Raw genomic sequence first — 22,997 nt, 5'->3', positions numbered from 1 at the left:
ATAAATCTCTAATAGTGAGTCTGATAGCAACCAAAATTCTTTAAAAAAATGAAGAAAGTTCTAAGAGTTCACTAACTTATAGTCTCCCTCTATCTTTCAAATGCCTGCATCCTCAGTCCCCATACGACCCTTATGACTGTATACCCAGCCTAATAGAAGCCTGAACCTGAAAGAATTACTTCTGCCTCACAGAACCATCTGCACAAACTTGCATTTACCTACCGCATCTGCAGTGAAAGGTTACCGCGCGGATGACGCAACGTGACGTAGATTGATCAACCGACAGATACGGCAGCGTAATGAAAGTTCGTTTTAAAAGATGCTATCTTATCACTTTGCTCGTCAAAAAGTTGTCTTTTTACAAATAAATGGCATTCCGCGAATGTTTCGTGAGAAGTTTTTATTTGATGTGCGATCTTTATGGATGTCTGGACCATTTTGTTGACTCTATTTTTGTTTCTTTGCTATAAAACCAAATCTTTTTGTAGCAACTCGTGCACATAACTACAATCTCAAAATATCTAGAATCTCTTTATAATTTCTTAAACTGTTTAAAGGCATTTCATAATTAAAGTCAGAATATGGGCCCTAGTTGTCTTTGTGGATTTTCCATGAGATGGAATCATTTCTATGGAGGTTTACAAACTCTGACGCCAGATTTGTGACCCCAGCTGTTGCAACCCATTTGAATTTGAAAAGAAAGAGAAATAATTTTAATTTATCTAAGTACTCTATGGTTGAATCTGTATTTGCTTAGCTAATCTGCGACTGCATAATCGATGCGCAAGAGTGCAAGCCACTCCCACTGCGCTGGGATAACCACTACTGGCAGTAGCGCATACCGACCGACTGCTTCCTGAGCTAAAAAAAACTGTAACACTGGCAGCTTCAAAAAAACATCAATCAATTCGAATTATTTATTTATCAAAACAAATTGCCAGGTGTATTAGGTGCATCAAGTACTTTGAATATGAAAGTAGCTACGAACCATAAAAATATTTTAGTAACATTAAAAACTTAGCTCAAGTGAAAATCTTAATAAAAGATCTTAAATATAAAAGTGATCATTTACGACGATCAATAAAATAATCAATTTCTCATTATGTAAATTGGAGTTCAAAACTTGTACAAAAATAACTTCGCAGCTAAGCTCACACACTATATTTTAATTAATTTGTAGACAGATTTCGAAAACATTGTCACTGGCACACATTCTAACAAAGTAACAATAAAATTAAAAGCCTAATTAAAACAAAACACACACGAAACAATAGAAGCGATATCATGTTATCTAATCATCGTCATCTAATTAACAATTTAAAGTGAATTAACGTAGTACAAGCGACTCGATGGACAATCGAGTCGTGCTTGACATTTGGAGCCGGAACTGCTTCGATTGTAGCAGACTATATTCTGTCCCCGGCTTCGTCTATGTAGGTAGTTTTAAGTCGAATACAGAAACAACGTTATAAGCGGATTCTGCTGAAAAAAATCAGCGTCGAATCTTGAAGCACTCTTTATTACAAATAAAAATTATCACATTAAAGATTTTTTGCGACAAAATGTAGCGGTGTCCTTGTGGTAAACCTTCTCCAAAACCGAATCTTTACTTACTAACAAAGTGGCGAAATCATAACAGATATACAGACAGAACTATTTAGATATTAGTAGTAGATAAGTTATGCAAAACGTGGTCACGTCTAGTGCGCTAGACAAGCGGAATGCATTTGTTTTAATTAGCAAACCAGTGATAATGGAGTTGTTTGGCCCGAGTGATACGAAAAACCGATGTGCATACAAAAGCCAATAGGCCATTAAGCGATGCATACCCGTGGCGTAGTTTCGTATGCGAAATGGGTGTTCGATTTTGTTTTTAAATTAGCTTATTCTGTGTTTAATGCAAGCCGCGTGTAAAGGTTGCGCATACAAATAGAGTCACTTGTGTGAATGGGACGAAAGTTTGTTTTTTATTATTGTGGAAATGAAGTTTTGTTGATGTTTTTCTATCATATTTTACTCTCAAGACATTTCAAGAGGAACCGGTTAAATGGTTAGACAGGGACTAGAAAAAAATTGCAACTTTATAAGCTTTTTTGTAATTACGAGTACATAAATGGTTAGGCATGGTATGGTGGTACATAAATGGCGATTATTAAAGCATACCTATATTTCCACTTACCACTCGGTCCAGAACAGTCTGTAGCAAAAGTGACAGCCCAGTCGCCTTGAGCTAGATTTAGGTACTTATCGGTCACCAAAGCTGACACCAGAGCTTGGAAGTTTTAGATCTGACATAATATAGAGAAATATAGAATATGATTTGTACATAACACACCAATATTTCCTTCAAAGACTCTACTTGAACATAATTGACTTTAAAACTGAAACCATCACGAAAAGTTGAGACAGCAATCTTCAAAAAACTTCAAAAGTTCATAATAAGTTATTATTTCTGGTTGGTAATCATTGAAAAAATAACAACGATTCTTTACAAATCTCTCGCGAACATTTCAAGTCATCTTACTGCGCCGGAGTCGGCATCGCGTGCTGCTAACTCGTATATTAAAAATATCATTAAATAGCCGCTAATGTGAAAGGCAAATGGAAACACAATGCACGTCTGGCACGGATAGTGTTTGCTTATTTTATTTATAGCGAAAGCCTGTGTGCTAGCGTGAAATGTTATTTCCGATGTATTAGTTTTGTTGCTTGCCAAAAGTGTCCGTCATCCTCATTTGATTCTACCAGTTGATATTAAAATCCTATCACCCTGACACCGACACACCCTGTATATTTATATATGTTTATCCATTATCAGTGACCATAGTACCATCTCTGCTTAGTTTGCGAGTAGTTTTCGTGATTATAAAATTATTGAATCAGTTATCACTCTTAACAACTTTAAAATGCTTTTAATAGCAGCCCCTCATTTAACTCTGTTTCAATTGTTTATAAATATTTTTCAGTAGGTGCTTTATTATTTTTTGTAAACATTGTATTGTCTATGGCATACGTGTAACACACGTCGTGAAAAACCAGGCCCTAGCGCATTTATTATGGTGCCAAGGAAACTGCGCAAAAAGTGGACCTCATGTGGGCACGTTCACCGCTTTCGAATGCTAGGTACCTACACTTCACTTAGGTTTTAGAGCCCACTTACACTAACATCAGGGTAAAGAATAAATACTTTAAAATAAAGAACAGGGTAAAGGAACAATGTAAGTTGCAGGTGCACGTTCAAATCCAAAAGTAGCAAGAGTCAGATTGATTTTTAAAGATTAATTAATGATCTATATACAAACGTTTGTATTAACTAGTCGTCCTGTTTTAGATGGATGGTTTTAATAATGTAGCCATTAGGAAACAATGTTGCAATCATTGAGACAGCAAAGCTTGTTATTTCAGTACATTTTATCATAATAGCTTGTAACGGTTGTAAAATTAGATATATTGCTGCAAAATGCATTCTGTTTAAAAATGTCTTGTGCATAAATCTATTTATAGCTCAATATTTCTGTTCAACATCGAAAACGTAACATTTCAATCATTAGAACGATGCGCGGTACTGGTAAACTCTAATGTTATATTTATTGTGATAAAACTGCGTTTGATGGCTTTATAAGCTACAGACGCTACAGTACAGTACTTTAAATTATGTTTTGGCCCCATTAAATACAGATATTTGCTGCTAATTTAATCGTATTTTACTCAACCGACAGTTTACACAAGAAATTAAGTATGAATCATTCCCTAGACCATTGTTTGATGCACTGCGGGTCGAACACGTTTAATAAATTGATTTTATCTTGCTTTTAGACAACTATTAACGATTTTATTAAATTGAAAGGTTACAAGTGCTTCATAGTGTAAATGTTAGACTTTAACATGTCTTACAAGGCTCATATAATAATGTACTCGTAAGCAATAATAATTATTTACTACAGTATCGATACCTTCATCATAAGCATCATCATATCAGCCATAGGACGTCCACTGCTGAATATAGGCCTTCCCTCAATGCTTTTCATGTTACCCGGTTGGTAGCGGCTTGCGTCCAGCGCCTTCCTGCTACCTTTATGATGTCGGTTCACCTTGTGGGTGGATGTCGATACTTTCGGGACGGGTTAATACTCGTAGTACTGTAAGGAAATTCATTATTTTCACAGGGAGGCACTTGTTTGTTCTGTAAATAACAATTTATTATTTTGTGCAGTGTGTTTGGGCTCTACTACAAGTCCGTTCGCTGCAATATTGTATTTAATTTAGATCATAAGCTTTTATTGGCACCTGCATGTAAATGCCGGGTGTCCCTTCACTATTATGATAATATACTGTTCTAAAAGCTTCACAATAAGACTATTATTGTGCCTAGGCGATAAATCAGCACAGTTAGGCAAGCATAATATAACACTAATGATTGCCACGTTCCTCATAATTCAATTTCTTTTATTAAATCAGATCTATAAGGATAGAGTTCTATTTTATTGCGATTACTTGCAAAAGTATTTATCAATAAAAATGAACTAGTTAATAGACTAATAAAATAAAATAAAGTATCGCCATGTCCATGTCGTGTGGTTCTGGCCGAGTGAAAAGGTTCAATCACTCTTTCCGTGGTTATCTAACGAAGCGATTAAGGGTCAAATAGCATTAGGCCTCCTACCCAACCGGATTGGGCAAAGTGAGGAGTCAGCCTGATGATGATATTCAGAGCTATAACTTCTTACTTTCTCAGTTTGACAAGAGCTGTTCCATCCATCAAGGTTTTTACTGCCGGTAATCAATATGTCAGGCTAAAAGACTGCATTATTTTCAGATGGGACCCCAAACGGCGCATCACACCCACCGAAGCGACACGCCACGAGTTTGTGACCGGCTGCGCGCTCGGCACAGCCCCTAGTGGGGTGCTGGCGTTGCCTCGCCTGGCGCCTCCGCGGCCCACGCGTGGGGCACTACTGCACTCGCAGTCGGCCGGCGACGTGGCCGCCATGTTGGGGCGCGCGTGACCTCGCGACTCCTGAGCCCGACTCGGCTCCGCCGGCCTGCTCTAGTGAGCCCGTCTGGTCCGCCTGTAGTCATTAGATACGCAGCATAGCAACGGATCTGAACCACGGACATCTTCTGAGAAAGCATGTGCAATTGACAAAGTTGACGCTCAACTAGCTTGCTTGTAGAACAGGCTATAATACACTAGACGTCAAATAAATCGCACCTCCCGCGACAAGCATTTTCAAACGTATGCATCCCCACTTCCCACCAATATTGGTACCATTTAAAAGCCTAGTTCTAACCTTCATTTCATTAAAGGAAAGGTTTTTACCCCAAAAATGTGTCTTTAAAAGGATCCAGAGTCACTTCTTCAAAAAATAGGTAGTTACGCTAGAGCCAACTTTGGCTATAAAACTGTTAAGTTGGGTTTAATTGCTATCCATCTGTTAAAGAGGACACGTGAAATCATTATTTGGTTTTATAACCATAAAAATTGGTCTAATTGATCCCATAGGTGGGCCCAAAGTGAGGTATTTTTTCAAGTCACATTTATGGTATATGCTAATAATTTATTAAGAAATTAAATGTGTTTTTCTTTAAGGATATTTATTGGGCTTTCAAATAACACCAATATTGTTGGGGCACCATGATTGTGTCAGAAGAAAATCGTTAAAGTTGGCGTCGCGGAAGGTGCGGTTTATTTGATGTTGAGTATAGTATAACATTCTTGCAACTATGTGATCAACTTCATAACTCTAGCAAATAGCCTTACTAAAAGTCACCTAACTACTACTGGTTGCTCCAAGGCAATCTCAGACAAACATAGAGATGTTAAGTACTATATGCATCAGCTTTGTCGAATGTACATGCACGCAGGTTCCCGCTTAAGGTTATTATTTTGCTTTTTTTAATGGGAGAGGACACTAGACGGTTTTGAAAAGGTAAGTCAGTTCTGTGATTCAGATAGAAGAGCATAAAACTATACTCTAAAGTGAATAGGAAAGTATCTCGTAAAGTGTCCCAAAAAGATTTGCTCAAACTCAAGCGATGGAATGTGATTGGGTTAGATAAGAACTATAGTTTCAAGTGTTGTAGAGCCTAAAAATACTTTCAGTCAGTTCTAATAATAGCCTTCTTTCATCAATTTATTTAATAAAACGGTTGCAAGCTTAAACAAGAGCACGCTTGTGCAAATAGCGAGATAATCTCAATTGCAGTAACAAATTGAAAGTAAGTTTTGTCTCTTTTTTTTCTAAACTGTTACCACAATATAAGAATGTAATATTACCTACTTGGGTAATCTGAAGTCTGAGTTTTTATGAAATTGACTTTTTGAATTTTATTTCTAGGAGGCATTACTTGTTTATTTTGTGTAAGTGTTCACTTAATACAAATCAAGAATACTTCAGCACGAAGACTATGATTGTTCAATTACTCGTGCCATCTATCTCTCCGGGTCAGCCGATACGAATCGCTAACGCACGGGCAGAGATATGCGCTACTTACCTACCGCATGCAAATGCAAGTGCATAATTGTTGCACAACTCCTCTGCAGCTCGATTGATGTTTGTAAGATCAATTTGCATAGTAAATGCTGATAAAAACTTATTGGATTTATCAGCGACTCAATAGGCTACGAAGTGATAGATAGATAAAACGTTTTAACAAATTACTAATAGACACCAAAAGTGAACACTAAAGGGACTCTCAAACGGATATTTTCAAACGATTGGATTGATAGACGTGGAAACTTGTTGAAATTGCATTATTTATAAGCTAAATGTAATTACCAACTGTTTGTTTCCACAATAAAGAAAAAATAAATATATTAATTAACAGCTATCGGCTCGCAAATGTAATAAGCTTGAAAGCCTAGTGTCTTGTTGCCAATCAATGCTCACGCTCTACGCTACGCTCTTTTGATTTGATTTGATTATATAAAAAAACAGTCCAGTCTGTATTACTATAACGCACGCAGCATTTTTTTGTATCTGAAAACCATTTTTCATTAAGTTTCCTTTAATTTCACTTATAAATTCTGTCTGAAACACTTGAAACTCGGAAATGAGATGTGTCGATGCGCCGTATTTAAATGAGACGAGAAATTAAGTTGTCTAAATCACCGTCGTTAATTAACGAGGGCTTAATGAGCGGGATTCAACGCAAATATAGAGTTTCTAATTAAAACGTTTCACTGAAACAGCTGTAAACACAACATTTTCAGAGACCCGTACAATATTTTCAGAGGTTAAAATCACATGAACAGTACCTAAGCAATTGGAAATTGATTTCTTCGGCTTTGCAAAAAAAGAATGATAAAATATTACTTCTACGAATGATGTTTATTACAAAACACACTTTGTTATCTCCAATTTTTCGTTATTCTCTCACACGAACTTACGAAACCTGAGACTAGCTCTAGAAAAGATAATGTAAATAAAGATGTCATGAAAAGGTTTAATTTTATTTGATAATCATCACTTACTAGCAAACTTCAGCCGTTTTCGACTGAAAGTGACACGACTCTCCGACTTTCGCGAATTTTGCTAAAAGAATTTATTTTCGGATCGTGACTTTCCCCAAACATTTTCAAGATTATCTCAAGTTTGTGATAAGGTGAGTCGAAATTAAAAGCTTAAGCGAGCTTTTAAACATCTTAAATGTCTTTTACTTATCACATTGTAAGATTATAATCAAATTCTCATTATGCAAATTGAAAAGTAGCTTGAAATTAAAATTCTGGCCACAAAAAGTGCCAAAAGATTACAAAATATTCGGCGGACGATAGAAAATAATTTCAATTAATTTATGTTACAACGAATATCATAGTAAATTACAAATATCGACTGAATTATAGTACAAGGAGGTATACGTCTTCAGACCCTCATATCAACGGCTAGGTCAGCGCCCGGTCACACCTAGATAGGTAAATATACTGGCATACAATATATGTATAGTAGCTACTTACATAGTTGTCGACAGAATTCTGATCATATCCCAGTGACAAGAGATCCACGGCCTGTATTGTAACTGTAAGTTGTTCATAAGTTCTTTCTCATTTTAGCAAATCTGATATTAATGTTTTTACTCGTATTGGTTACCTACTTACTGATATTTATTAAGAACATTGATTTTGGTCGTAGGATCTCATTTCATCGGTTTGCTTTGGTCTTGTAATTTAATCTCTAACATTGTGGGCTCACAAACGGGGTTATGAAGCTTTCAATATGTCTACATTTCATGTATTTAGCAAACATGTTCGGTTGTTTTGGCTCTATGTAGGTATGCAAATGATAGAGATGACGCTACAAATCGAAGCATGCCGATCAAAACCTCAAATTTTCTGAATTTGTAAAATATCGTATGAAAATGTTAACGAGTGTTTTTATTGTATTCTGTTGAAACGAATTACAATTGACAATGATTACAATAAAAATCTAGAAATAATTAATGACTAATTACTGTTTTGTGTTTGTTGTTGTATAATCTATAGTTGTAACAGCATAGGTTTCGCCAATTTGAACATTATGTGACAAAAATTATCTTAGTATGATCATTGTCAACTAGTACGTTTTTCTCTATAACTAATTAATGTGTATTTGTTATTCGAGAAAAGAAATAAGTTGTATCATAGACACCACAAGGTAACTTCCAATCATTTGCGACTGATATAATTTTATCATCATAATATTAGTTTCATTGATGACTATAGGAACGTAGTATAATCGTTAGTATAGTGAAATCGGGTATAGAATAACATGTTTTAGTAAATGTGATTGTGTAGAGTTTTGTAAAATCATTATTATCAACTGAGATGTTAAGCTTTAATGATAATTTTCCACTTCGTGTCTACTATGGTAGATTTAGTACTCTCTTTAGATGTTAGACTTGATATTTAGATTAAAGTGGATCCCACGGACCAAGGTTTGGTCTTATTATGACAATGTATGTTACTTTTGTATTATATGACTAAGTTTATTTAAGATCTCGTTGTCCAGTAAGATAATGTAAGTGATTATTTTATTATTTCTTTCTTTCTCTGTATGTAGATATTTCAGTTATTTCAGTAGATTTTTACTTAGTGTGATGTTAAAAAAATTGACCATTGAATAGTTTTACATTAAAATTCATACTCATATGTCTTGACTTGATAAACTCATTTATTAAGCTAAAGACGGCTTGAACTGAGGAATTTATGGTATTTTTCAAATGGTCCGATTTTTTTATACTTACTTGCTAATACTACTGCCATCTCGTAGTATTAGTACGAGTAGTATTAGTTTGAGTTGTTTGTGTTGCCATAAGGGTCGTCGAAACAAATTATTTGATAGGCATTTTTTACCCTAAGTTTAATAGGAAAGAAGTATTAATATAGCTGGTAAGGAACTCATATACAGATCTCTTTAGAATACGTAGTTAGATTTGTTATGATATCAATATTTGTTTATATGCCTGCTTACTAATGAAACATCAATTATCAAAAATCCAAAAACATTCTTGCATTATTTAATAAGTTGATGGTTCTAATAAATTATTTTTGTTAGTTAGAATAGGGCTGCATACGGCTAGAAAAATATTTAATTAGTATATTTGAAATAAGTTTTTATAATAAAACTGGTTTAGTTGCTTTTTATTGGTAAGCAGGCTAAAATGATCTCACCTTGTGTACATACATACTCTTATATATCAGTAGCTATTTATATTTAGGCCAAGCCAAATTGTGAATTGAAGTGACGCTCAGTGAATTCTTAGGATGACCTGTGCGGACACTTTAGATGTCGTGGACATAATAATATACTAATATTTATCGTATACACTACGTATTTACTACGAGTAAATGTTTGTTTCCATTGAGTCATATTAAAGTTCTTCCAGATGCAATAAAGTATTTTATTTATATTATTAAAAAGCTGTAAACATGGCTATTCCTTACTATTTCTGTTACAGTCATTTTGTTAAGAGACGTACGTGACTATTCCCACATCTCTTTCCCACCGCTGCAACTTCTGTGTAGTTAAGACCTACAGCTTGACTGCTAATAAAAATCCAACCAGTAAAGGCCAAGTCTGTCCCAGGCAACCATGTTATGAGATACTGAGATTTTATCGACATGTTCTATCTCGAGAACTAAATAGGACATTCGAATCACAGCTTCAACTCTAACCACAAAACATCGTAGTAAACTATTTCACACACAAAGATTATAAACAGAAACGTACTAATTGAAACGTGTTCGTAAGGGTGGTCATACCGTGCGAACTGTTGGATAACATCGGGCTTTGTGTTGCGCAGGCACAGCCCTAGTTCTGCTGTGTGTGACTTACATGATAGCTGATAAGCAGTTAACATCTGCAACTATATTATGTGACTATATGTGAATGAAGACACCGAGCTTTACACCGCAGCATTGTAGGTAGTAATTATATCTAGATAGGTGTGATGATCTATAAAATACCAAATCCTGTGAACATTTTATATTATCAAAAGTTTAAACACATCATCATCATCATCATCATTTCAGCCACAGGACGTCCACTGCTGAACATAGGCCTCCCCCAATGACTTCCACATCGCACGGTTGGTAGCGGCCTGCATCCAGCGCCTTCCTGCTACCTTTATCAGGTCGTCGGTCCACCTTGTGGGTGTGAGATCGAATCAGAAATGAGGAGATCCGTAAACGAACTAAAGTCGCTGACATAGCCCGACGGATCAGCAAGCTGAAGTGGCAGTGGGCAGGGCACATAGTACGCAGAACTGACGGCCGATGGGGCAGCAAGGTTCTGGAATGGAGGCTACGTACCGGAAAACGCAGCGTGGGACGTCCACCCACAAGGTTAAACACAACTGCTTTGGAAAATCATATCAATTCGGTAATAATAAAATTAAAACCAGTGATTTTTAATAATTTTCTGTAGTTTATCTCTTCTTTTTTCGAAACATCATCGAGTTTTTTTTTAGATTGAGGTGATAGAAAATTATTGATTAACAAAAAAAATATAATTTATTTGATATTCAGAACTGTGTCCTTTTCGTGTTTTCTGTGGTATACAATTACTTAAATGAAGCGAGCGAATTAATCATGTAGGTAAATCAATAAACATGTAGGTGTACATGGGCGACGGCAATTGCTTACCATCAGGTGAACCGTCTGCTCGTTTGCCTCCTATCACATAAAAAAAAACGAGCGGCGCCGCGGCGCAGGACCGGTCTTTGTGGAATCCTTGGGGGAGGCCTTTGTCCAGCAGTGGACGTCTTTCGGCTGAAACTAATGAACGAACGAACAATTAAATGTTCTATCAGCGTCTCTCCTAAACCCACAGCAACATAAAAAGCTAACACCGGCATATAAGTTCTTGCAGCGAAACCTTCCTAGTTCGATTAAATCGCTCTTAGGTAATTAAGTGCTAATTAGCTCCATTGTGGATGCCGTCTTTGTTGCAGAATCTGTCACAAATGGCTTTATTCATAGGATTCCTATCTTTCACATTCTTGGCTCTATTAAGTTAATAAGGTAACGTAAGAAATTAGGTTCACTGCTGGACAAAGGTTTTCCACAATGAACAGTCCTGCGCTGCCCGCATCCAGGCTCTTCCCGCGACCTTCACCAGATCGTCGGTCCACCTAGTAGGAGGCCTGCCCACGCTACGTCTTCCAGCCCGTGGTCGCCACTCGAGAACTTTTCTGCCCCAACGGCCATCGTCTCTAATAGCTATGTGCCCCGCCCACTGCCACTTGATTTACATAAACCAGAGGAAAACTTTTCTTGTGTCGTGCTATTGACTTTTGCCCTTTATTGATGCATCATGTAGACTATATTTATTGTACTTTTGCTATACATTGGTTAATGTCAAGCAAATGAGTTGTTTCAAATTGTAACTTGATTGATTAATAGCAGATATCAAATGTCAGTGAATATTGGACTGTGTCGTAGATTGAAATAATGATGACGTTACGAGAATTACATGAAATAAATTATTTGACAATTATTAAAGTTACTCAGAACAAAATTAATACTTAAAAAACATTATCATTCTTTAAAATAAGTTTAAAAAGAATGCTTTAACTACTCTAAAAACAATAAATTACACTCGTAAAATCATTTAACTTACAACTTTGCCTTATCCGTAGTCGGTAAATTCGTAGTCGATGCGTTGATGTCTTTTGTATGACAGTAATAATTCCTACGTGAGTAGGCCATATAATGGCCTATAATGACCTGTTACTATATTGACACGTTAAAATCACTTTTAATGTTCAATTTAGATACTTAGTTTATTATTACGTAAATTAGTAAACACTTTGGGCTTGGGTTAATAACAACTAAAATTTAATTAAACTTCTTCACGTCAGTTTAGTAATCCATCAGTTAAGTAAAACATCTTTCACCTACATCAACATAATTACATAGTCAGTTGTGATGTACACAAATACAGGCAAAGTGTATAATTGAATTTATTAAAAATATTCCACCAATTCTATAAATTACATTTTAAATCTAAAAATAAAACACTTGATGAATGTATGTCAATTTCTTGTTGTAACATCGTTTCAATCATAGAGCTCGGTAAGTAGTAAATAAAAACCCAAATACGTCTTACACAAATTGCATATTTCATCAATACAGTCATCTTACCAAAAAAAAGTCCATATTCAAATGAGTAAGCGATGTGCTAACCAAACAAAGAGAGAGGTCATTTCGAAAGCTCCCAACACTTCATCGATGAATCGATATCGTTACCGATTGCACATTCGGATTTTCAGACGTCCAATCGATATTTTGTAAATCTCATGGGATTATGAAACTGCCTATGAGTTGCCTTTCGGAGTCCATTGACATTTCAAATGGCGTCAATAAATATCAACTTTTCAGAAAGAGACGGATAATGACTATTTTATTTTGTAGTAAGATGTATACAATTTAACATTAAATTGTATACATTATATAATTATTAGATTAGTGTTTAATCAAATTATTGGTAGGTATACTTTCTTTGGTATGTGTTATTTAGGATATGTGACTGCAAAAGTGACGCGTTGTATTGTAGTTATCAAATAAAAAATTATAAGCTTTTGTTGTGCAGTGCGTTGCGTTTATTCAAGCAAAACTACATAGAGAACAGTTAATTGAGCACACAAGTTATTTACATGCCTTAGGTCAATACTTAGTATTTGGAGGCAGCTTTTAGAACATTAAGTATTTTGGTAATGAACCTGTCCATCCCAGCTAATCTAGGACATTCATTACGAATTCCACAGTAAATGGTATTCAAAGTGCATCACGACAGTGGATCGTTAATCATTTAACTCTTCTGAAAGATAATCAGCAAAACAAATATTGCACAAATTGTCTACTAATTATAATGATGATTAATGATTATTATGACCAAATTGCTTATTTAGTATGGAGAATTATTTCAAATATTTTGACAGACATTTAAAGTTATTGCCAAGGAATTTATCAATAATATCATCCAAGTGAAGAAATACATACTTTGCACCGGTATCCAAAATTGCTAAGAAAGACTAGTAAGAACACAAATTTATTTATTTTATTTATTTGTTTTTATTCATGAATAGAACGGTAGTACCAATTACACTATTCAAACAAGACTTAACAAAGTTCAGAATAACATTTAAGTAATTATAAACAATTTAACTTAGGAAAACTACATATTTATATATAGATTATTTTCACAGTAACCAATACAACAGTAAACAATTTATTAGTATGAACATTGCACGCTTCAGTCGTGTTAATATTCAGAATGGAGAGTCTAAAAATATTTCTAAAAACAAGTCAACTTAGGACACACCACACTAATAAATCATAATAACTTACAAGCGGTCAGCATCTTGCTAAATGGTTGTGAAGGTCAGGTTTTGAAAAGACTATACAAGACCTAACTTTTACTGATGACCTAGCGGCCTTGGCGGTTGCTCAAGTCAACTTGTTGGACACAAAGAACACAAGTTTGACTTTATTTTGCGAAATATTACAGGTCAACACGATGGTTCAATTTTAATTGATAGATATTACAATTAACAGAATTAATTGTGGTGTTTGGAAAGAATCAGTTATTTCTCAACAACGAATAGGTACGAGATGATTTTTAAACGTAATGATGCTTAATTAAAAGTAAGTAGGTATTAGAACCTAATTATTGTCGTGCTTACGTAATGAGTACACAGATTTGAAGGGTCATAATTAGATAATAAACATTTTACTTCGAATATTTGTTTTATAACCTATTCTGGTAATTAATTACACTTTATTGGCAGTTAATTAAAGAAAAAAATTAAGTATGATTGTATTTTCAAACAAAATGACTGATTAGGTTTTTCTTGTTTATATCATCATTGTTGTTCGATATTAACCCCTTGAGCGATCATAAGTATACTAGAATTTACATTTTTGGATTAAAATTATGCTCATTGGTAAACCATTTGAATGCCAATTTGAAATCAAATACCAAATATTTATGATGAAACTTTTAGCATAAACTAGGCAAGTGCAGATTAAATTTAACATATTTTATTCCTATTCTCTTCAAGGTCATTAAGCTGTTCATTGAGCTGCAGCTTTCTTAATTAGCTTATCTAAAATGCAAAACGTATTGAAACAATCTAAGTGAATACCAGTGGCCGTAACGTACTTCATGTGCTACGAGTAGGCACATTATTGCCTCATTCGTTTCAGCCTAATGACGTCCACTGCTGGATAAAGGCCTTTCCAAAGATTTCTACTACCACCGGTCCTGCGCTGTACGCATCCAGGCACTTCCCGCGACCTTCACCAGATCGTCAGTCCACCTAGTGGAGGGCCTGTCCACACTACTTCTTCCGACTCGTGGTCGCCACTCGAGAATTTTTCTACCCTAGCGGCCATTAGCTTTGCGAGTTATGTAACCACTGCCTAGCGATTCTGCGGGCTATGGCCTCATACTGAGCAGATACCAATTTGGTATAACAATTTTGTTTTTTATTGGTTTTTGTTTTTGGTACCAAATGAATTCTTTATTTCAAATACACTCTCGCGCATCACTACTACAGTGTACAATAACATTACGTTCGATCATACAATATTATTGATGGAGCTTTCTCTGAAGGTCGTAGAAAGCGAGCGGGCCATCATTCTCAGAATCTAAACTATCTTAGATTCGTATATAATTTTACATCATTGATGTAATTGGCAATTATATAAAACAAGAGAATAAAAGCCTGAAGATTGCGATATGTTAATGTTACATTTGTAGCGTGGGAATGGTGGTAAGTGAACTTTAGTACTTAAATTATGATTTAACATATGTATAACAAAGTGACACTGTGGCTGGATTGCACCATGTTACTTTAACAAACGTCAAAAATCTGTCAAACTCCATACAAAAAGTACCGGTTATCGTTACGTTTAAAGTTAGGTGGTGCAACTCATCCTATGTCTACATGCGGGTGCGTTATCTCAAGCAATTCTGCAAACCATCTAGAAAAAATCAAATTAATTTACATTAATATTTTTAATTTATCATCATAACCATTTCAGCCATAGGACGTCCACTGCTGAACATAGGCCTCCCCCAATGATTTCCATATCGCGCAGTTAAAATTCATAAAATTCATAAAATTCATTTATTTTTGCAAATAGGCTTTAAAAAAGCGCTTTTACACGTCCCAATATTAACCCTACCACTGCTTCGGGACAATAAATGGGCCAGTGCTGAGAAGAAGCAGCGCAAGAAACTCAGTCACTATTGTCAGCCTCCTTTTCAAGGTTTTACAGTCTTTAAAATATACAAATTATAGTCATAAGTATTAATGCGAGCTAGGTAGTTAAACATTCCAAACATTTTTATCCTTTACTAGCGGCCGCCCGCGACTTCGTACGCGTGGACCCCGTTTTACCCTTAGGGGTGAAGTTTCGAGTTTTTTAGGGTTTACCCGGAAATTATTCAAACTTTTCTCGCTGTAAAAACCATCCTTGGACTTCAACAAACATTTTAAAAAAAGAATTGGTAAAATTGGTCCAGGTGTTGTTGAGTTATGCGCTTACCAACACATTTTGCGATTCATTTTTATATTATAGATATAATCATCAACTTTATAGTAGCCCTTTTTCATTAAGGTGCTTTTGATATGTGCTTTAAATTTATGAATGGGCAATTCTACAACAGTTTGTGGTAATTTATTGAAAAGTTTAATACATTTCCCCATAAATGAATTACCAATCTTGTGTTGGTAGCGGTAGCGGCCTAAATCCAGCGGCTTCCTTTATGAGGTCGTCTGTTCATTTATTGATACTTTTTAAATGACATTCAAATTCAAACATTTATTTATTCATACATTTACTATCCCTCGCGATTTTAAGGAAGAGAAGACGATCAAGATGAAACAGTAACGTTCATAAATTAGTCATTATGTACTTACCCACTATTGCAATAATTTGTATGTAATGACTATAATTGGAAGATTACATTAAAATAATAATAATGTTCATAATACGACGACTACTACTAAATCGTTAAAATAACTTAACTATGTCTATTAAAATAGCTGATTAACTACAATCATGGGCCCATGGTGTAACATTAGAATACTATCGTATTACGTAGTAACATGGGCATATAATATGACAGGGAATGTTCGCAAGATGCATTGTGAAAAATATTATCTAGGCCATAGTAACACGATATTTACTCATTATACAGTACAATGTGCCTATAAGAAATATAATACAGTTCAGGGCATTATTTCATCTGTCAGTCTTTATGTATTAAGCTTTTTGTTATTAATAATTTCTACAAAGATTTTATTCTTGGTTTAATCACTTTGGAACGCGTCCCCAACTATTTGTTTTTAGGGCTACTATTCTACGCTTTCAAGTTCTGAAGGAACTGTTGGTTACACATGACGTAGTTTTTAATTTACCAACAACTTGACGCTTTTCGTAGTAAATATTAGCCAACAAACGCGCAGAAAATAAACCTCTTTTACTATTTTTTATGATGTCCTCTTTTCAAACGACTCTTCTTTGAAATCAAGATCATGTTCCATCCTACTCAAATTCTTTGAGTCATGTCGCTTGGTGAGGTCACGCGACGCGGTCAGATGAGCGTTGCGTAACTGCGTGAGGTGCACGGATGTGGCACGGATCGCGGAACTAGAAATTGGAGATGTCAACACAATGGAGATGGATTCGTGGTGCGTTCTTTTGAACTATAGGCTATAAGTCACAAATTAAATTAAATAGTTTAATCGGTACATAGGCAATTTTCAGGGCGCTTATACACGTCCCAAATATAGCTTGCACTACCACCACTTCGGGACAACTTAAAGGCTGGTGCTGAGAAGAAGTGGCGGAAGAAACTCAGTCACCTTTGTCAGCCTCTTTACATGCCACGTAATAAGTGCGAGCTAAGCAGGTAAAATCCTTGTCATTTAAATAATCGTTTACTTCATAGTTTCCTTTTTAGGTTTCCGTAGCCAAATGGCAAAAAACGGAACCCTTATAGATTCGTCATGTCCGTCCGTCCGTCTGTCCGTCCGTATGTCACAGCCATTTTTTCATAAGGATTTCTAAGGAAAGGAAGAAATCGTACTTAATTAAATAAGTATTCATAAATCTAGGATCTATGCAAAAACTCCACTTATACTATACCTACGTATCGGATGCATTGTAAAACTGTATGAACTTTCATGTAACGAATCACTCAATCAATTTTATAGGGTAGGCTTTATGCTAGTCCCTTATAAACGGCATGAAAAGCTTCAAGACACTGGAAACTTACGTCTATTCATATAAACGTTCAACCAAGATGTCCTAAATTCTATTCTATTAAAAGAGATGGACCAAAAATATAAGTTGGTTAACGTAAGTAAGTTTTTGTCGGAGAAAGAATCCATTCTTTCTATTAGAATTAGGACTCCTTATTTCATATACACCTGAAATAAGTCCTAAATAAAAACCAACCAAAAATTACTATTTTTGGACAACACGGTGATAATGTTAATGATTGTGATAAATCCATTTATGTTGGGCAAGCAGAGACAAAATTCAATACGCTCTCACAATTTGAGCTGCAAATTAAACAACCCTATAATTTGTATCAAGGCCTCCTGAAACCGAATAAATGAGTATTAATCAAGCTACGAGTATTTCAGCAAATCAAATGCTTTATTTTTCTCACAAAACCACAGAATTGTGCAGTAGTGGTTACACTGTCTCTACTTCTCGTTCACTTAATTTAAACTAGCAAATATTCTTGATTTGCCCAGGCCAAAGATGGTTTTAAAGCAAAACTAAAAAAGTTCTACCTATAGGAGGAAATCAATTTTAATGAAAATCAAAATCCCAACTAATATTATAAATGCGAAAGTAACTCTGTCTGTCTGTCTGTCTGTCTGTCTGTCTGTCTGTCTGTCTGTCTGTCTGNTTACACTGTTTCTACTTCTCGTTCACTTAATTTAAACTAGCAAACATTCTGGATTTGCCCAGACCAAAAACAGTACAAAAGACAGGTAGTTAAAACGAAAAAGTTGATGAAAACAATTAATGAAACTCAAAATAATTCATATATGTATTTTCGAAGCGTGAAACAAAAAATAATAGACGCCTGTACGTTTTAAAAACAAAATAGGTATTAGGTAAGCTTTAACCAAAGTTTTACTGGTTCTATGTGAAATATGATCTATATTTTTGACTCCGTCCTTTATTTAATTATTGTTGTATAGCTTTTGTTTATAAATAGACAAACATTTTAAAACTTAAGGAATAAGTAACTATACCTATGCAGATTTGAATACTTTACACAATAACATAAATTGACAATCAGCAGCCAGCCAGCACACTTTTTTCTGTAATATCTAATTACTGTTCAATTCAATTCGAATCGAAAGTTTTCCTAGCACCATATTACAAAGAACTTAAGACTCCAAACGGCATAGCACAAATCGATAGAGTTATAGGCAATTCTGATTCATGCTTGATTATAGCGTGAAATTGAATGATCCAAATCCGCATCAATTCTTTCGGTTTAATTCTGTTGACAAACAAATAATGGGTTGAATTTTCAAAATGGTTTTTGCTTTATTTCTATTGCCAGACCCGGTCGACGACACATCAGAGTCAGACTATGCGTCTTCGTTGTAAAATAGCATCTATTAGGGACAACTAAGAGAATAAGATGAACAATGTTAAGCTTAATGTGCTGTCGCCCGTAAAAAAAGAAGCAATGAACACACGAATTTCATATTGTCCAGAGACCCTGTAACTGTTCGCTCACTTACTCACAACTGGGTTTTCAAAACATCATGAGTTCGTCCTTGGTAAAAATATCTCTAAGCAAAACAATAACCGCGATCTGCGTAAATAAGCAATTAGCTTTTCAAATGAAACTTATGCCTATTCTGTTAAGTTTCCCAATGGGCATTCACACATAAATACGAGCTATGACGGCCGACCTGCGCGGCGCAGCTCGCTCATTTGCGTCCGACAAAAAGCCGACAATACGCGCGATGGACACTGATAGGGGTTTGCAACACCTATTCTAGGTTTAAATGGTGTAAAACGGCTGTTCAGGGCTGCCTCTTGTTAGATGTCTAAATCCCCTTTAACTGAATTAATAACTCATTTTATACCACTAGATCAAGCAAACGGTAAAATTATGGTAGTTTTCATCATACACGTAGTTCCGACTCTTTAAAAATTTTGGATATTATGATAGGCGTTGGTTGGTAATTTTGGATATTGCTTTTTGTAAACTTCCATAAATATTCCACAAAATTATTACTTACCTACGAGCTACGTCTCAAATGTTAAGATGACCAAAGAGATGTCTCTATATTCGTGATATTCTAAGCACGCATTATATTTTTAAATCTTGCAATTTGGGTAAATTTTCCTCATCTCAAACTAAAATGTGTGCAGTGCAAGACCAAAGTAGAATCAATTCTACTATGCCAAGACTGCCGTATTTGAGACCCACTTTAAACCATTCTTACATCATTTTCTATACTATGGATAGACTTTATTATCTTCCGAGGTANAAAGCTAGTAATCCATATATTTTCGAAGCGTGAAGCAAAAAACAATAGTAGGCCACGTTTTAAAAACAAAATAGGTATTTAAAGCTTTAACCAAAGCTTTACTGAAACTAAATATTACTTTATTTTTGACTCGGTCTTTTATTTATTTATTTGCTTGCTTATGTTTATAAATAGACAAACATTTTAAAACTTCACAATTAAACTGACTATACCTATGCAGATTTGAAATACTTTACACAATAACATAAATTGACTATCAGCAGCCAGCTAGCACACTTTTTTCTGTAATATCTAATTACTGTTCAATTCTGATCGAAAGTTTTCCTAGCACCCTATTAAGAAGAACTTAAGACTCCAAATAGCATAGCACAAATCGATAGAGTTATAGGCAATTCTGATTCATGCTTGATTATAGCGTGAAATTGAATGATCCAAATCCGCATCAATTCTTTCGGTTTAATTCTGTTGACAAACAAATAATGGGTTGAATTTTCAAAATGGTTTTTGCTTTATATTAGGTACTAGTGTGGCGGCCTGCATCCAGTGCCTTTCTGCTACACCAACCGGCCATTGTAGAAATCATTTGGGGAGGCCTATGTTCAGTAGTGGCGGATGTCCTATGGCTGAAATGATGATGATGATGATGAATTACTAGTGTGTCGCGTATCTACTGCGTACAGTCGACATCAAATTTTCGTCACGTTTTGCAACTGTATACATTGCCATAGAGTTTTAAACTTAATTTAATACCTGATGGATCTATCACTAATTTTACTTTGTCCAGTGACCCAGTAAAACCATCTTTTTACTTACTTACCTTGGACATGCAACAACTGGGTTTTCAAAACACCATATTGAATTGCAATGTCCTTGTAACTCAAAATATCGCTAAGCAAAACAATAACCGCGATCTGCGTAAATAAGCAATTAGCTTTTCAAATGAAACGTATGCCTATTCTGTTAGTTTCCCAATGAGCATTCACACATAAATACGGGCTATGACGGCCGACCTGCGTCGGCGTAGCTCGCTCATTTGCGTCCGACAAAAAGCCGACAATACGCGCGATGGACACTGATAGGGGTTTGCAACACCTATTCTAGGTTTAAATGGTGTAAAACGGCTGTTCAGGGCTGCCTCTTGTAGATATTAAAATTCCCATTAACTGAAATAATAATACTCATTTTATACCACTAGAGCAAGCAAACGGTAAAATTATGGTAGTTTTCAGCTACACGTAGTTCCGAATCTTTAAAAACTTTGGAAATTGGTCTTTGTAAACTCTCACAAATATTCCACAAAATCATTACCTACGTCTCAACTGTATGATAGCCAAAGGGATATCTCTATATTCGTGATATTTTATGAATGTATATTATGTTTAATCATTCTTGCAAGTTGGATTTATTATTCAAGTAGGTCATTTTAAATGAATTTTTAAGATCATTTTTAAATGGTAACCAATACAAAAGTTATAATCAAGGCTGCCGTATACGAGACCCACTTTAAACATCATTCTATGGACTTTATACCTTCCGAGGTGTGCCAGCCCTGCTTATACCCCAATTAGGCCCAAGACACACACCACTTATTTTCCCTCGAGTGGCACAACCGCTGCGTTTTCTGGCTATTGTCTTCATGCTGAGTTACGCTGTTTCAAAACACCAAAGATATCTCGCTTGATTAATGATTTTACCATAAGATTTCCACTAAACGAACTTGCAAAAGGGAAACGGATGCTGATGAAACTTAACGCTTCGATTTGGCAAGATGCCACTGATATTGTCTGGTGTTAATTACCGATATGAAAAGGTCGCAGTACAAAGGCTTGGAAATGGCAGTTATTATGGTGTGTCATGGTAGATACTCTGTAATGCGTCACGTCCCGTAATGGAACCTTGGTGAAAAATGTCTAGCTTTTTTCTCTTAGTTTGCTTCGTCGTTTCAGCCAAATGACGTTCTATGCCTCTCCCAATTTCCATAATGACCGATCCTTGCGGGCAGCCGCATCTAGTTACTTCCCGCGTCCTTCCTCAAATCGTTGATCCATCTAGTTTGTTTAATGTCGCCTAATTTAGAAATTTGTGTCCTCATTAAAATCTCATGAATTCGCGAGAGGAGCGAGTTGATAAGGTCTATAATTGTGTCTTATGATGAGACAAAACTACCTAAAAGCGATTTTTTATTAAATTTTTATTAGTAGAAAAGCCAGTTAAAAGAAAATACTTAATAAGTGAAAAGGACTCGAGGAAGGTAGCTTAAAGCTTGCCAAATGGAGTTTATTACCATTAACTCGCAATCTATTAACAGTTTTCTTCATTGATATTCCCTACTAAAGTATAATTTCAAACTTGAGCAAGTTCGTTCAACGCAATGGAATGATTACAGCTTATTACACTTTATTACATATGCGAGCTCAATTTTATAAGCATTAGCTATTCTGATTAGTATGAGAATTATGTTGGCTTTTTACGTTGATATTATGAATTTAGGTTAATTTAGACATTTATATTGCTAACATGGCTTATTGTTTATACCTACCTAAATAAATGTATTTTTTAAGAATGAGATGTGCAATTATTTAAACAGTAGATAAACAAAGCAACCAGCTAAAATTTCTTAGAGAATTTTAGTACAGCCTAAACCTCTAAAAGCTTTTACCAATTTTACTTTGCCCTATATTGTGCATTTTCTTAATATATTTTGTTCAGGCAACACTCTTTTACAAAGTTACGATTTCCTATCACATTTGTATTTAAAAAGACCTAATCCTAATAAATACAATACAAGATAATTTCACCCGTACAACATACAACAGGCTGCAGAAGAAAAATTCCTTGCCGGTTTTATGCAATATTCAATTAACCCCACAATTACAGCTCAGTATCTTAAACGATTCTCATCTGCTTGGGAATCCTTTCGAAAGATCGAGTAGGGGCGTCCGGAGTAGGGGTCGTAAAACGGACCGCGGCCC

The 22,997-nt window shown here is 35.3% G+C and overlaps 1 protein-coding gene across 1 annotated transcript in view; it reads left to right on the top strand.

Annotated features, from left to right (window-relative positions):
* Positions 1–5,243, top strand: part of Dyrk2 (Dual-specificity tyrosine phosphorylation-regulated kinase 2) — a 77,610-nt gene extending 72,367 nt beyond the window's left edge. The window contains exon 10 of the mRNA XM_028318960.1: positions 4,817–5,243. Within this exon, the coding sequence (XP_028174761.1) occupies positions 4,817–5,006 (190 nt within the window). The 3' untranslated portion in view covers positions 5,007–5,243. The remainder of the gene's footprint in view (positions 1–4,816) is intronic.
* The last annotated feature ends 17,754 nt before the right edge of the window (positions 5,244–22,997 follow it).

Source organism: Ostrinia furnacalis, unplaced genomic scaffold (genome assembly GCF_004193835.3).
Source record: "Ostrinia furnacalis isolate ACB-3 unplaced genomic scaffold, ASM419383v2 OfSCF7055, whole genome shotgun sequence".
NCBI lineage: Eukaryota > Metazoa > Arthropoda > Insecta > Lepidoptera > Crambidae > Ostrinia > Ostrinia furnacalis.
The sequence above is the reverse complement of the archived record's forward strand: the minus strand, read 5'-3'. Positions and strand labels throughout refer to the sequence as shown.